The 16,193-nt window shown below is 39.8% G+C and overlaps 1 protein-coding gene across 2 annotated transcripts; it reads right to left on the bottom strand.

The window, feature by feature from the left end:
• Window positions 1-549: 549 nt before the first annotated feature.
• Window positions 550-8,955, bottom strand: LOC117264589 (T-box transcription factor TBX2b-like). Of its 2 annotated transcripts, none has more exons than XM_033638655.2 (7): window positions 8,163-8,954; window positions 7,571-7,838; window positions 7,214-7,360; window positions 6,840-6,916; window positions 6,600-6,760; window positions 4,128-4,657; window positions 550-1,844 (listed from the first exon to the last, which is right to left on the bottom strand). In XM_033638655.2, the coding sequence occupies exons 1-7, from the start codon at window positions 8,504-8,506 to the stop codon at window positions 1,443-1,445; spliced, it is 1,929 nt and encodes a 642-aa protein (XP_033494546.2). In that variant the 5' UTR covers window positions 8,507-8,954; the 3' UTR covers window positions 550-1,442. The 2 variants fall into 2 exon arrangements, with proteins under 2 accessions (XP_033494546.2, XP_033494549.2); XM_033638658.2 differs by having other exon boundaries at window positions 1,486-1,844; window positions 4,529-4,657; window positions 8,163-8,955.
• Between the last annotated feature and the right edge of the window lie 7,238 nt (window positions 8,956-16,193).

The raw sequence follows: 16,193 nt of genomic DNA, 5'->3' as shown, positions 1-16,193 counted from the left end.
ACTGATCAAATATGAATCAGGATTCTGTTACTGCATTGCCTGTTTCTCATCTCATCCCAAATGTTTTCAGAAACATATTTTAGTGTACTGTTTAGCTGTAAAATGAGAACCTTTGTGACCAGACCGCCATGTTTGAGACAGTCAACCGCGGTACCAAGCCCAACCCATCAGCCAGAGCCAACTGTTTTTCATTTTACAGCTAAACAGTACACCAAAATGTGTTTATAAAAATATTTGAGATGAGATGAGAAATAGGCAAAGCAGTAACAGAATTTTGATTCATATTTGATTACTGTTGCCAAGTTTGACCACAGTTCATGACCAGTGACTGACATGATTGATAGCTGGGTTAGAGACTCCTTGACTCTGATTTGTTGTTTTTTGTTCACAATGATGGATGGATGGATAGGGAAAGAAATATGACTTTTTTCACAGATTATCTGTCTCATTAAGTGCTGTATGAATATAGTGACAGTTTCAGTAAATATATATATATATATATACATATATATATACATATGTGACCATGAAAATACTGAGACAACTGTATGAACTGTGAGTAACATCTTTATTTAAATTGTGAAAAACAGATACTCAAAATCACCTGAATAATTTGGCAGATAACCTGCCAGATTACCAAAGACATTTTTCATAAGTGCTGGTAAAAAAAAAGAAAAAAAAAAAGAGAAAAAAATAATCCTGAGTTTTCCCTCCAAGTCCTCGGTGCAGCTTTGGTACATTAACAAAATGTGAAATTGTGAATAAGTGGGATACAATTTCCTCATATCTCAATGGCAGGTTTATCAGTGCTCAGTTACAGTATGCAGTCTTAAAATGCTTTGATTGATTTGGTTATATACAGCAAGTGAAAACTTAAACAAATTATTTACACTGTCATACAGCATGAAGCAATACAAATGTGTCTTATTTCCATTTAAAGCACATTATTGTCCTTCAGTGGAGCATTCCACTTTAGGCATAGCTCATTCTCCCCAGAGGAATTTCAATGAGCATCTTTTTAATAGTTTTTTTTATGACTATAGAATTTTCTGTACTTATTAATTTGGTGTTTATGCAGATCAAAAGACATCTTGATGTCTACATTAAAACTGGGCTAAATTTGGCTGAAGAGGTGGAACTTGTTTTACACATAGCCATTGTTTTAGAAGCATTAAAATGACTGTACTTAAACATGGAATTTGGTAAATATCATAAAGCCTGGTGTTAACATAAAGGTTTGGGTATCTTTTGACCTGCAAATCATCCAATCAGTGTCCAATAGGCCGATTTATTGATGATATAATGACAAGTTAAATAGCAGCAACACATGCAGTTTCTGACAAAATATTTTAGGTGATTATTGTGTGCAACTTCATGAACTTGTCTGTGTCCATTGCCCAGTGTCCATCACGTGTAGGATGAAAAGCAAGACAGAGGAGAGTCTATTGTGGAGGAGGTGGTTTGTCAAGTCCTGTAACCGGATTATGTGTCTTCTGCAGTTCATTTGAAGAACCTTTAGCAGTGTTCTTTGTCGGAGCAATCTTCCCCTTGGCCTTGCTTTTGTGACTGTGATTGTCAGACACTGGACTTGCCTCTCTGCTCCCTGATTTGGACAGCTCAGATTGTGAGTTTGAACTGCAAGGCGATCTGCTTGTAAGTAGGCTTTGGCTTGAGATGACAGAGGTGGGGACCTGATAAGGGCTGAATCGTAACCAAGGCCGAGAGCTGCGGAAACAGTGGTTTCTGGCCAGCGTAGAGGTTGCAGAACAGGTGGGGAGAGCTGGTGCTGCCATGTAGCTGTATGGATAGGAGAACAATCCTCCAAAGGGTGATAATGAGATTCCCTGTATAAAAGGAAAGAATGGTTAATTAAAAAAGTTGGCCTGCTATACCATAGATTATCAGACATTTCTATGTTTTTATGTACAGATTTGTGAAACAAGAGCACAGCCACCTCAGATCAAAGCCCTTTAAGTCTAAGTTCAGTATTTTCAATGCAAACCCAATGTGAACAGCAATTTTTGACATTGGTCCAGTATTGAGTGAAAGTGCTGCAGCCGGCCAATCAGACTGCAATGTAACCACTTGGGGCAGGTTCACTTTGTTGTTTAAGGTCCACTAAAAGCGTTTGGTTTTACTGCTGACATTTTTTAGTTTATTATTCTATGTGTTTGACAACTTATGGAAAGCATCTCTCCAGATATAAACATTTTTGTTAAAGAGTAGGATCCTTCTTGTTCAACCAGAAACAATCCCAGAACCACCGTCACCCATCCTGACTCCAGACTCCATTTAAATAAATAGTCATTTTAGCGTGCATAGTGCCAGCATATTTTCACATCTAACAAGGTGAATTAAGGGTTACCACCAAACCAGAGTTGGTAATTGTTGGAAGTGTGGAAAGACAAAGTAAGATGGTTTTTCTTGGTTTTATTTTGTGTCTTTCAACTTGAAGTGTGTTTTCACATGATAAAATTACTGTTTATTTAAATGGAGTCTGGTGGATTTGAACATAGTAATTTCAGGACTGTTTCTGGTCAAACAAAAAGAATCTTACTTTTTAATAAAAACATCCATCTCTATAGAAATACTAAATATATATATATATAAAATGTATAAAATACTGAAAATATGCTGGCTCATACTAAAATTACTGTTTATCTAAATGGAGTCTGGTGGAATGGGTGACTGCGATTCTGGGGTTGTTTCTGGTTAAATAAGAAGGACCTTACTCTTTAACAAAAATATTTATCTGTGGATAGATGCTTTCCAAAAGTTGTCAGACACTAAAATAATAATCTGAACATGTCAGTAGCAAAAACAAGCACTTTTGGTAGATGTAAAGTGACAATGCGAAGACGCCCTGGATAGTTAAGTTAGAGTTTTGTTGCTGCTGTGTGCCATGCTCTCCCTTAATAGTGGACCAATTTGAAATATTAAAATAACAGGGTCCAGATTGAAACATACCAAATTTACCCTTTGAGTGAGGAGAAGATGATGCAAAAGAGCTGAGGAAGAAATTTCTTTACAAGCTAAATCTCTGCAGCTTGGACTGCATAACAAGTGGAGAAAATTCAGACAGTCCTGTGGTTCAAAACAAGGGAGGTCCACTTGGCCAATGAGGTCAGTGTTGGGAGAGGGTGTAATAAGAGGCCGATTTGAATTTTGGGCAGGAAATATCACATGAGGAGCTGTATTGAACTTCTGGTGGAAAAAGATCTGACCTGACAAATGTTACAGTGGGCAAATCTGCAGCTGCAGCCTCAAATGATATCACATTTTTTTACAGTCACACCAATATTCTAATCCAGGCTTGCGGTTCCCGACCTACAACAGATCGGGAGCTGAACCTCAGGGGTTGTAAAATTACCAGGGTAGTGCCCCACAAAATTCAGCATATTATTTATGACTTTTCTCTGTAAAGTTACGCCTCAGCTGAAATGCTCACGACTCATAGACATGCAAGCTGTTACAAGGGGACACCAACAGAAATGGCTTTGCATTAATTATTTATCTTTATAAAATAAATATAATTTCCAAACGTATAATGATCTCAGTTGTTATGGTATAATTTCAAATATGCACAATTGCCTTTCATAATTTTGTAGATTAATAATTTTAATAAAAGTCATTTCAGTGTATTCTATTTTATGATCACTTCAAACTAATGTAAAGTGTCTTTAAGTACTATGAAAAGTGCTCTATAAATAAAATGTATTGTTTTTATTGTACATGCTGCCTTGAATTAGAAGTACTTAGAGCTCATTACAGTGTGCTCCTATAGCTTTGGCTGGAGGCTGATAACATTAATTGATCCAGCACTGAGGAGTATACCATTAAAATTTAAAGGGTCAGTACACTCAAATTATAAATTTTTCTTATCTACATTTTCCTATCTCATTGTCAGGGGCGAGAGATATCATCTCTGAAAATGCCTGCAGCCATCCCAATACAGGTCAATGGAATTTCATTTATGGTGTTTATGGAAAAAGTCCCAATGGAAATGGTTGACAGTAATATGTGCTTAGTGCTTTTATATGCAAGTGTGAATGGACCAACAGCTTACAAAATCTTGAAACTGATTAACAAGTGTAATACTAGAATAGAGTACTCCTGCTGAAGCGTACCTGAGATGCCAGCATGTGCTGTGACACGTGAAACATGAAGGGAGAGGGAGAGGTGATGCTTTGAGAAGACAGGCCTCCGTTTTCCAGGTTATTTACTCCCGGCAAAGACGACAAAAGATGTCCCATTCCCTCTGGCTTCGCTGACAACTGTCTCGGGTTAAATAACAAAGGTGCCCCGAACTTAAGAAACTGTTGGCTGTGCGCATTCCATCCATCCAAAGTCTGAAGGTGACCAGAGCTGAGGGATGATAAACTTTGCGTTTGGGACATCATAGGCAGGACCCCATCTCTGATTTCACTCATGTGCTTTTTTGATGAGTCAGTCTCCGTAGAGTACATATCATCTGATGTTCTTAACAGTGTTCTGTCTTTCATTGTGTCCTGATCGTCGTCGCACTTACTGAGAGCAGGCTTGTTCTGTGGTGTCTCCTCACTCTTCTTACTCATGTGTTCAGTCCTAGAACAACTGGCTTCAGCAATGTCCTCATCTTGAAGATCAATATCTGAATCGCTTCCAACAATGTTGTCATCTGTGGGAGAAAATGTTAAATTCATTAAATGTGTGTGTACATATTATAAGAATACAGTGGGGACAGAGATGATTTAGTGCAAACATCTTGAGCTATAACGAGACAATGCTTATTTGTGAGTAACCTCAAGGCGCCAGAACAGTCGATTCATTCAAGCAGACCGTCTGTGTTTTGCCAAATTTGAGTCACACAGAGAACTGAGGTTAAGATCTACAAACTTCCCGCCATGTCCCCCCCCCCGACCCCTCTTCTGACCACCTCAATAAAATAGGGCCATGACAATGGGACAAAAAAAAATAACTCAATGTCAGCTTACTTGCTAAAGGCTATGATATATATTATATGATATATGTAGAAAAGCTAGACCCCAAGTTAAGATTTGTTTTGTCACATTTATGTAGCGCATAATGACAAAAGAGTTGAAAAATCCATCTCATCGTCTAAGAATACATCAACTCCAGCGACATTATTTAATGCCTAGAGAGTCAACAATAAGGCATTTTTCACAAGACACATGCTGACATGTCAAAAACGGAAAAGCACAGATGTACATAATGAAAATTAATAGGAGACCATTTTACTATGGGATCACTCCAGCCACGATACAGCGATTTAACTTAAAATGAAAGTGGTCCAGGGACATAAAGTAGGGGGACCAATGGACCATTCCCAACTTTCTACCCCTAACTTTCAGTGCTCCTACTTTTGGTGCCCTTGCTCAGACCCCACCAATCTTAAAACTCAGCCTTCATTTTGATTTTTTACTATACCACTATCATGGTGACAAAATCTGTCCACAGACAGACATATTAACACCTGGCAAAGTACTAAAAATGTGGTAGTTCCCGCTGCTGCTATTGTCTCCAGGACCAGATTTTGCGATGATGACACACACACACACAAAGCGACTCAAAAGGTTAAAACAAACCAGCCCCACAGTCGCAGATAGTAATTATGGCTCAACGCTTCAGTTTAAGGGTCCTAGTTTTGCACATACTGTCACCGTCACATTGCCATGGTTTACTGGGACGCTTAAATAGAATAAGAGCCTTCGTCAATGTTATTAGTACCACCTGTGGTTTTCTAAATCTATCTAGACCAAATGTCTGCTGTGAAACTTGTTTGTTAACTTCTGCAATCTAATAGGCCTAATGATGGCTGGATGGATGTAGAAGACTCTTTAATTCATGCAAAAGAAAACCACTAAAGATCCACATTAAATTTAGAATGGTGTATTTTTTATTTGTGTGATTATTTGTAATTAGTTAATTTCCTCCATTGCTAAAAAAATAACTGAATCATTTATATCAGCTTAAAGGGGAACATCACAGATTTACACATCAAAGTGTGATTTAGTTTATAGGTCTGGAGAACTACTGCATTTTGTGTAAAGAAGTTGTATTAGAGCTTTTTGTGGCTCCAGATGGAGCTGTGATAAGTTGCCTCAGGTGATGCCACTTGAGTTAGTTTTGGCTAAAGACAACAAGTTTCAAAATGAGAAATGTGGGGATGTGGAGTTAGAAAGACATGAGGTTATGAGTCCAGACTTTTGGTGGCGATGTGAGAGGAAAGAACAAGGAAGAAGAATGGTCTACAAAGGATAATATCTTCGGTTCTGCTGCATCAGTTTTGACCCTGTTTTCTGTCAGTTGTCCAGTATGATAATGTTATGAGAATGCAATGCTACATCAGTGGAGTGCTCTTAGAGATCTGTTTGTTTTTGTTGCTCTTTTTCAATATACAGTGTTGCTACTGTACAACCTTTAAAGTAGCTGGAAACCATGGTTTGTTTGCTGCTTATTGGTTTGTAAAACATAAATGAACATTGCATCTGTTCAGTGACTGTAATGTTAAATATTTAGACCTTTAGAAATCATTTTGGTTCGCAGAAACATTGGCATGAAGGCTGCTTGATGATATAATAAACTGTAAGTTAACCCACCTTGACAGGTAGGTGTAGACATCAGAGGGCTGCTCACCAGCTCCCATGGAGAATAAAAGGGATCACTGGTGCTGGGTTGCTCACTCGAGTCATCAGAATCAGCACAGTCCCGGTCCACTTTGCTTTGGCTCTCATGCGGCGACATAGATAACTGCTTACTCCTGCAGATCACGAATTGAAATTAGGTCTACATATAGATATTTTTAATATTATGATGAATTCTAATAGCAAAACAAATACCTCTTTTCTCGTCTCCCATTTCCTGTGTCTCTAAATCCTTTGGCAAAGGGATTGTTGTCGATTTTTAGCTGTGTAATCTTGTGGAGAAAAAGAAAAACCTGCATGTTACTAAGTGCAAAAATACAACTCCCTGCACAGATCATAGAAAGCTTATGTGTGGCACTAATGAAGTCCCCGTTTTGGAGCATCTTTGTCAGGCCTCTAATTCAGTCTCCAAATCAGCCCAACATTCACCAGACTCATGTTTTTCTCTCACTTTTCATACACATAAAATACACAGCACTACAGCCATGTGCATTCTGGGTATAATGCAGGCAAACGACTGGATTTAAGTCTGCTGTGAGTGCGTGTGGAGGGGGGAGGAAGCGCGTTACCTTTTCATTCTGATACGCAGTGACAGCGATGAACTCCGTCTCCGGGAAAACGTAAGTCCGGAAGGTGCTGTATGGAAGCTTCATTATGTCGTTGGCTCTCACAATATGAAATCTGGGTTGGTATTTATGCATTGAATTCAAAATAGTCTGAAAAAAAAAAAACAAAGACAAAGAAAGTAGAATATGAATGTTGCTGGCTATATGACACAACTGACTAGAATTACGCACAATTAAAAATATTGTTAAATAAATTTGAATGGGCTCATAAGTTCTGTATTTTTTTTGTTATCATCCCTCAATATGAAAAAAGTTTTCAATAATAAGTCCTACATGAAAATTCAAATTGTTGCTACTTACAAATCCATGCTTATCCGAAATATTATTGGTGAGTTTGAGTTTATGGAAAGCGACGGGCTTGCTCATCCACTGCTCTCCTTTGGACGGGCTGTCTGGATGGATGTACATGCGCTTTGGCATCTCCGGGTCAGCTTTCCCAGCCACCACCCAGCGGGAGTTGTGAAACTTGTAGCGGCAGTCATCAACGGCGACGATGTCCATCAGCAGGATGTACTTTGCTGCTGCAACCAGCCCGTCCACCCGCACTTTGAACGCCGGGAACATCCGCCTGCAGCAGAGGATTAACGAAACATCAGTGTTAAAAAACTTTGATTTGGACTTTTTGCATGCAAGCATCTTCCAGTGGGAATATGATTTTTTTTTTTTCTGACTATTTTTAGTGATTAAGCAGGGACTGAACTGGACCCTTGTAAAGTAAGTAAAGGGCCCCGACCTAAGAAGGGTTAATCCTATAAAAAGCATCATAGACACCGATCCTATAATAAAGAAATGTAATATCTTTTTGGACCTTGATATAAACTGATGGCGTTTCAGGTCCCATAATGACACTTTTATGTATTTAATTAGGAGCCAATACGCACAGTTCACGTACCTTCCTGATTTTGTAATAACCATCTCAGTTCCCATTTTGTGAAATTCATTCCATAAACTCTTTGACTCCAGAGTGACTTTCGGGTCATCTTCCAGCCCGTCCTCTGGCTGCAGGCTCTTCAAGGACTGCGGGTGAACCGGCTGACGGTGGCGCCTCAGCGCTGCGTCAGAGGCAGCCTGCTCCGGCAGAGGCTCGGACAGAGAGGCGACGTCTGGGAAAGGCAGCGCGGGGAAAAACGAGGGCTGAGCGGTGGTAAAGAGGGCTGACAAGGGCAAGGCACCTGGTCGATGAGTTTGGAAAGGATGGTAAGCCATGGCAGTCGCTGTGTCAACTGGATCTCTCATCGGGGCATCCGATCTGACAGGTCGATGTTACAAAGTCTCAGCCCACTTGCTGCTGCAGGCGCGCGGGCGTCTACATCCGAATTGCAGCAAGAAGAGTTTGTGAGTTTTCTAGCATGGCCGAGAGATCAAATGAGGGAATGCAAATTTCCCAATAGTTTCCAGACACTTGGGCAAACCAAGGCAAGGATGGTCCTTTATGTATCCGCTGGTAGGTAGATCCACCATGGAGAGGGCAGCGCACTTTTGGACCATGCGCAAAGCTTGGTAACAACTGCAATGGCATGTGTGGACATAGAGAGGCAAGGAGATGATATCCACACCGTCACAAGTCTGTCGGCCCGGCAAGTCACACGAATGTGCCAAATAGCTTTCACTGTCTGTACCAATTACAGAGTGTGCGGGGCGTGGTTTCAACAGAGAGAGCTGTGGATTTTAATGGATTAGACAGCATGCACACACTGCATTAAGTAGCACAGCATGAATGAATGATTACAAGTACTTTTACCAACTTTTATACCGTAACAGTGACGATTAATATTGAGAATAGTTGTAGGTTGACGCTTTAATTTATCACTTATTTTATATTTTACATGAAATCAGGAGTAAAACCTCATCTCTTTTATTGGCTTATTATGTGCGAAAATATTATTATTATTATTAATAATATTAATCATAATAATAATATAATGGTGATGATTTTCAGATTTTCCCTAAATGACAGTCAATATGATCTCGAAATGTGTCTAAATCTATGGAATTCTTTTTCTCCTGTGGTGACAAAAAAAGAAGAAGAAAAAAAGATTCTTATTTTCTCATCAATCTTTGAAAACTGCGAGTGTTTCTGATGAGGTGTGGATGCATGGATTGGGTAATTAAGGCGGACCCGGCGCCAGTTTGCTGGCGTCCCGCACAGAGCCGAGAGCTCTCTCCTGTCACTTCACATCTCGGCATCTCTCCAAATCCTCAAGTTGCCTGTTCCACTTTTCTTTCCAGCGCAGCCTACAGGCTACACTGCCGTGGCTTTTGTGAACAGGAGAAAACCTGAGTTAAGAAGGAACATGACTCCGAGTATCTAAATAAAAGCAGCACTTGAGTCTCGAATTTTTCTGGATCAAATGAATGAAGTCCAGGTTTTCTTGATACTTTTGCAACTTATACACACCTACTTGTCCCAAAGTTGTAAAGTGTAAGAATTCATTTCCACTGATATCCTTTGTTATATGTGATGTATGTTGTCTCTTCTCAGGCAATTCAACTGGTAATATTAAAGGCTTTAAAAGCAATAGTAATACAACTTAAAAAGCAAAGGTGCCAACTCAGAAAACTGTGTTTCGCTTTAATCGAGGTGTGGTGTAGTCTGAACATTTTTAAGAATATATATCTAATTTAAAATTGTTTGTTTTGTTTTCTCATATTATTTTTTACCAAGATCAGATGACTTTTAGTCCCTCATATTGCACATCAGTGTCAACACAATGCCTGTATAGGACACCAATGTGTCCGTTGGTAAGTCCCTTAAGGAGATGATGAGGAAAGTTTAACTCAATTAACCACTGAATTTAAAGCTTTCATATGTAACATTTTTAAGTTGAGGAGTGTTTTTATTCATATTTTCTACTGGTTTATATAATTTCCTTAACTGAAACAAAGACCACTGAAGTGCCCATCTCTCCCAATTCAATTCAATTCAATTCAATTCAATTCAATTCAATTCAATTCAATTCAACCAGCCTTATTGGCATGACATTTAAAATATGTTGCCAAACCACAAATACAATTGAAAGACGGTGAATGAAATAAGTGACCACATGAAAGACAATATTAGTCAATACAGTAAAATAAGTAAGCTAATTCAATTTGTAAGCAAAGAAAACAATATATAGCAGGACTTGCAGAATTATGTTCTGCAATTGTCCCCCTTTAGAAATCCATGATTTTCTTTTCTTGATGACTTCCTTTTTGTAGATGGAATTTCTTGACAGTCCAAGTTTCTTCACTAACACCATTCGCTGAACTGTTGCATATCCTGGCTTAAGCTGTTTCCTCTCATGACAGCTTTCAACTGAATGAACTGATTCTCTGGCCCATAGATTAAGTAAGTCAACGCTAGCCTACACACACTGACTGAATTTGCATAGGTTGCTTGCATTCATTTCAAACATTTTTGCATTTTTATTCTGTAAGAATTACTGCTAACATGTTTGTTTTATTTTTCAATTCAGACTTTATTAAGGACACAACTCATTAGAAGTTCGTAGTACAATAAAATACCATACAATGTCAAAATAAAATAAATAAATGAAATCCATATAAGACATTCCATAGTGGTCATACAAATCAATCAGTGACAATAGTTTGTGAATTTTGGAGAAAACTTAGGTATAACATGCTATGTGATTGTTGTACCGACACTAAAAACAAAACTATAACAATTTTAGAATCAGTGAATAATGATAGGCAACTTTTGTCAGTACTTTCCAGCTCGAATGGGCTAGAAATAATAATTTAAAAAAAAAAAAGTCTGCTGTTTTTCTCTTTGCTGCACCAAAGGCTGGACTACAATGAATGCAAGGTGAGGTAGAGTGCTGCTTGACAGTTACAAGGCAGTAAAGGCTCGGGATAGGAAGTGATCTCACAGGTCCCACAAATGATAAATGGCTCCTGAGATAGTGAAGGGTAATAACTTGTAATCAAAGCCATAAGAGGAGTTCACGATTGAGAGGAGATACATTTTCACAGAAATGGCGTGCATGAGGGTGCCTGTCTAACACAGCCAATGACAACACTGAAAAAAGCTTGGGGTTGAAGAGGGGAGTGGCGGTGGTCGGGTCTGCTTTTCCTCACTCATCGCTACTGAGAGGGATGGTCTTCATATATGCCACCATTTTTCTCTGGTGCAGCTCCAGCCGGCGGCTTGAGAGAAGCGCCAGAGCAGGAAGGAGGCAATCAATCTGAGTGATGGTGCATGAATTTCACCTCTCTGGTCACAGTCCACACCTGGGACAAATTCCGAAGAATGTTAGGCCACTGAGGGTTCCTGGCAAGTCATCCAAAGGGCAAGCCAGTAAAGTACATATCACATCTGAAGGTTGGAGAGCACTCTTAAATGACAAACGGGAGGAAGAGGACAGGAAGATAACTTAAGTGTGGACTTAAGACCGAGCAGAGAGGTCTAAGGACCGGTCACCTCAAGTGTTGTCTGGGCTCTGTGGTGTCTTGCTTTAATCATGACATCATATTGGTAACATAATAGACACAACACATGGATCTATTTATCCTGACTGTAAGACCTAGACGCTGGGATTAGTGTAGCTCCAAAAGCAGGGAGCTGCATTACCACAAACAGGCTTATTTATGGATTCAATTATGGGTATCTTTCCTGTAATGCACCGGAAAGATATTCATACCCTCTGCCTCCATTTATTTTTCATTACACGTGAATCATATATGCGTTATTACATGAAAACGTCGGTCCGTGTTTGTCTGGAGTGATTCATGATGATATCACTTTCCAAAGCTCAGACGTTCGGTGTACTTTCTGAGCTCCAGCAGAGTGGAATGTGAATGTGGCTCATTATTACAGGAGGGTTAAGATGATGAACTCCATTAAAGAGCTGAACACTTTGTTCTGCATTTCAGACGTCCCACATGTGTTTTGTTATACTGTTTTGTTTCCAGACCATTTCATTTTTGTACCAGATTTTGCATGTTTTTACACCCTTATGGACAGTGGTCACCAGTTGTAGAGTGGCATTCTTTTTATTTATATTTTTTAATCAACATTTTAGGGGAGGGGGAATTTCATGCATGCATTAACTGTATATGCCCCTGTAAATTAAGAAAACAGAGGAGTGTGAGTAAAGTGTACACTCATTTGTCTATAATATGGTGTCATTCTGGAATAAATACTTAATAAGATTTATTCTCCTTTCTTTTTAGAGGGTATGGGGAATGCGCATGTAGCCTGTCAGCGGTGTAGTGTGTACAGAAGGGCCTTCTGTACACACAGGGCCTTCTGTACACATTACACCGCTGACAGGCTACAACTGGTGACCACGCACTGCTGTCCATAATCATTAGCAAATGTAATCATAATCCTAAAGACACAAAATTGCCATTATTATTATTACTATCACTTCCAGTATTAGGATGAACTACAGCTCTGCATGTAGTTTGTCCAAGTGGTGTTGCTGTATCCCAGCCGAAGACAGCTCATAGGCATATAGAGTGCCCCAGGCATGATGTTTTTCTGTAGGCCGACGCGGAAGTTAGAGTTGACCTAGTTCCTTCGACAAAAAGCCTATGGGATTTCTTCATTTGATTTTGGATTACTGCAGAAAAAAAGTTATGTGGCAGACAAATGTATAAGGTAATTACTAGTGGTAGACAAAGGGCCCATCCCAATACCCCCCCTTAGCCTTACCCCTTGGCCCTACCCCTACATTTGCGCGTTCCCAAGAGGGATCGTGGTGTCCCAATTCCTTTTTGCGTGCAGGGGTAGGGGGCATAACGAGGGGTAGTGGGTATGAAACTAGCCCTTCGGAGCAAGGGATTTCAGATGCTGACTTGCCAGCGAGGGGTAGATGTCGCCATGGCTACCACTGAGCAAGAGACGGGGAAAAAAGTTCATACATAGCTAACGTTACCGTCGTCTGGTTGCTTGTTAGCTAGCTAGCTAGCTTGCACCATCTGGCGTCTGTCATCTGTCCTGTTCTGCAAAATTGTCAGACTTTTCACATTACGATAACACACCAGCTAGTATAACTATGCTGCCTCGAAATGTTAGCTGGTTAGCTAGTTAGCAGAAGTCCCCTGTTGTCTGTCGTTCATCAAACGAAGCATGATGAATGCGGCAAACGCGATCAGTAGGATGAATTAGACTCCATTGTAGATGCCGGTTGGAAATGTAAATAGCTCGCAGCTTCCTGTTTAAAATAGTAACGTATGCAGGAACATTACTGATGCAGTGACGTAGTGAGTGGTGTCCCAATTCCTAGGGAAAGATTTCTACCCCTACCCCTCGTTGCTTCATTTTGAGGGCCAAGGGGTAGTGGGCAAGGGCTAGGAGTAGGGCCAAGGGCTAAGGGGTAGTGGACAAGGGGGGGTATTGGGATTGGGCCTAAGTACACAACTCTATTACATAAGTCAAAGTATAGATAACCTTGGCCAAACATTGAATTTAGAGACCCTAATGACTCTAAAACAACCCTAATGACCCTAAAACAACCCATTGAATGCACTGACTTGCTTGTAGAAGCAAGTAAAGCAAATAAACAAGTCATAATTTGTAGGCTAGGTTAATTCAACTTCTCTTACACAGCATTGCCATAAATGTGAAAAAGCTTGACCTCTTCTCTCTACCTGTCTCTACAAATGAAGTGGAAATGTAGTGGAGTCAAAAGTACGATATTTGTCTTTCAGGTGTAGTGGAGTCCAAGTAATAAGTTTCCAGAAGAAAAAAAGAAAAAAAAAAAGTCAAGTGAAGTACAGATACTCAAAAACTGTGCTTAAGTACAGTACTTAAGTAGATTATCTTCACAAGTGAACGTCACTTTTATCACCAGAAGTAAAAAGCTACTGTTAGGCTATAAACAAATACCACAGTCACATGACTCAATGTCTCCACCACAACAAGGCTATAAAGCCTTGTCAGCGTGATGGCATTCTGTAGTCTCATGTAGCTACTTGTTAGCAAACGCCTTTTTTAAGACACATAAAAGCTTCAAAATTCACGAGTGGGGTTTTAGGACTCATTACTGGGGCACTCTATTAACGTTAATGTCTTTATTACATTATATTTGTTAGATAGTCCACGTGAAGTCTGAGTAAAGTGTTAATTATCTGCGCTGTAGTGCTTTTCATTTATTGCAAATTCATATAGTTTACTGTATAGCTTTAATTGCTTACGATAAACGATATAAAATAGTAGGTATTATAGATATTCATTGCAAAAAAAGTTAAAGCAAATGCAATGCTCTAAAAAAGTATTAGGAGAGTGACATATTTTTGTTGTCTTGGCTCTGTAATGGATTTGATATAACACAACTCTAATGAGGTTAAAGTGCTTTAATGGCCTTAAATTTTTCATGTTGTCTACATTTTTTATTTCCATGTATTTAGACAAGGTAATGTAATTAAACAAAGTCACCATAATGAATATTACATGTGTGTTAGTTTTGTAGATCAAGGTGGCACTGCTGGGGGGCAGCTAGGTTTGAACCTGCTGATCAGCTGGGTGTTTTTGAAGGTTAGATAATTGGTGTCTCTAAATGTCCTGTAGGTGTAAAAATGAGTATGAATGGTGGTCTCTTTCTGTGTGTCAGACCTGATTGCCCGCTGACATGTCCTTAGTGTACCCAATCTCTTGCCCAATGTCAGCTGGGATTGGCTCCAGCGCCCCCCTGTGACCCCTTTGAAGGATTAGTAGTAGCTAATGAGTGTACTAATGGGCATTTACACTCCAGGCCAGTAGGGACCGTGACCCATACTGTAGCATTTTTGGATGGAACTGCAATATTGTGCTACAAGTCAAACTTCAAGTCCATGGTACTACAAAACCATGAGATATCGTCTGCTTCAGGTTAATGTCAAGCCATCCATTTACCTCTGTAAATCGGCTAGCTTAGCCGCAAAACTTTTGAACAGTTTGGTGCTAATTAAGCACCACAATTATGTTGTAAATCATATGCAGTTGATGCTTGAATAATGTCACTGGCAATGTAATTTACTCATACACACCATACACACTTGGTATCCTCCCACTTGTCCCGTACTGCAGCCATCTGTAATAATCTTCGTAAGACCTACTTGAAAAGGAGGAAGCTTTCATGCCATAGGGTAGGTCTACTCAAAATGTGGATAGCTTTGCTTCATACACAACTGACCAATTCATTTTGACATGTAGACACATACTATACAGCCATGTACACACATTTACCTTTGTTCTGCACTGAAAGCTACTAGTTTGCCTGAAGCATAGTATTATCGGCCCTGTCAAAAGTCATTAATGCAGGGGCAAACTGATTGACATTACCTTCACTTGACCTCCATCCAACAGCTTCACTTAAGCTATACTTACTTAGCTCAATGGCAGAGTGAAAGAAAAGGTAGATAATACAATAAGAGCAGACTGGATGTATATAAATGGGTAGGCAATGTGACACAGCATTATAGAAATGCATTTTCTGCCAGAAGAACAAAGCCAGCAGTGTGGCTTTATGCAGAATAATGTTGGTCAGTTCCGGTACCCTTTTGCTCGGGAGTGAAATATCTCAACAAATATTTCAATCAGGAGAAACTCATTCTGAGAGAAAGGAATATTTATTTACATGTGCACCTAAGTATAAGAAATGTGAAAAGTCTTTGGCGATTAGATCTTGATGTCATCCATTTCAGGAGGGTAGTAAAGATGTAGGCCTAGTTGATAAGGGGTCTCACCCCCCCCCCTATGGAGCCTAGACGCTGGTGGGGGTTATTGTGGTGGGGATGAGATGAAGAGGGAGCTGAAGCACACTCTGTCCTGGGCTCTGGATAAGGTGACTGGAGGTGAATGGATGAGAAAGGACGTGACAATCCGCCTAAAATGACAGCTCAAGAGATTTAAAGCGAGGCAACCAGCAACATAGATGGCTGAAGGAGAACGTGGCAGTATTTGATTGGCTAACCAGGAGACGGACTACCCATAGTC

This window comes from Epinephelus lanceolatus, chromosome 11, assembly GCF_041903045.1.
Source record: "Epinephelus lanceolatus isolate andai-2023 chromosome 11, ASM4190304v1, whole genome shotgun sequence".
NCBI lineage: Eukaryota > Metazoa > Chordata > Actinopteri > Perciformes > Serranidae > Epinephelus > Epinephelus lanceolatus.
This window is presented reverse-complemented; position numbering and strand designations above follow the sequence as displayed.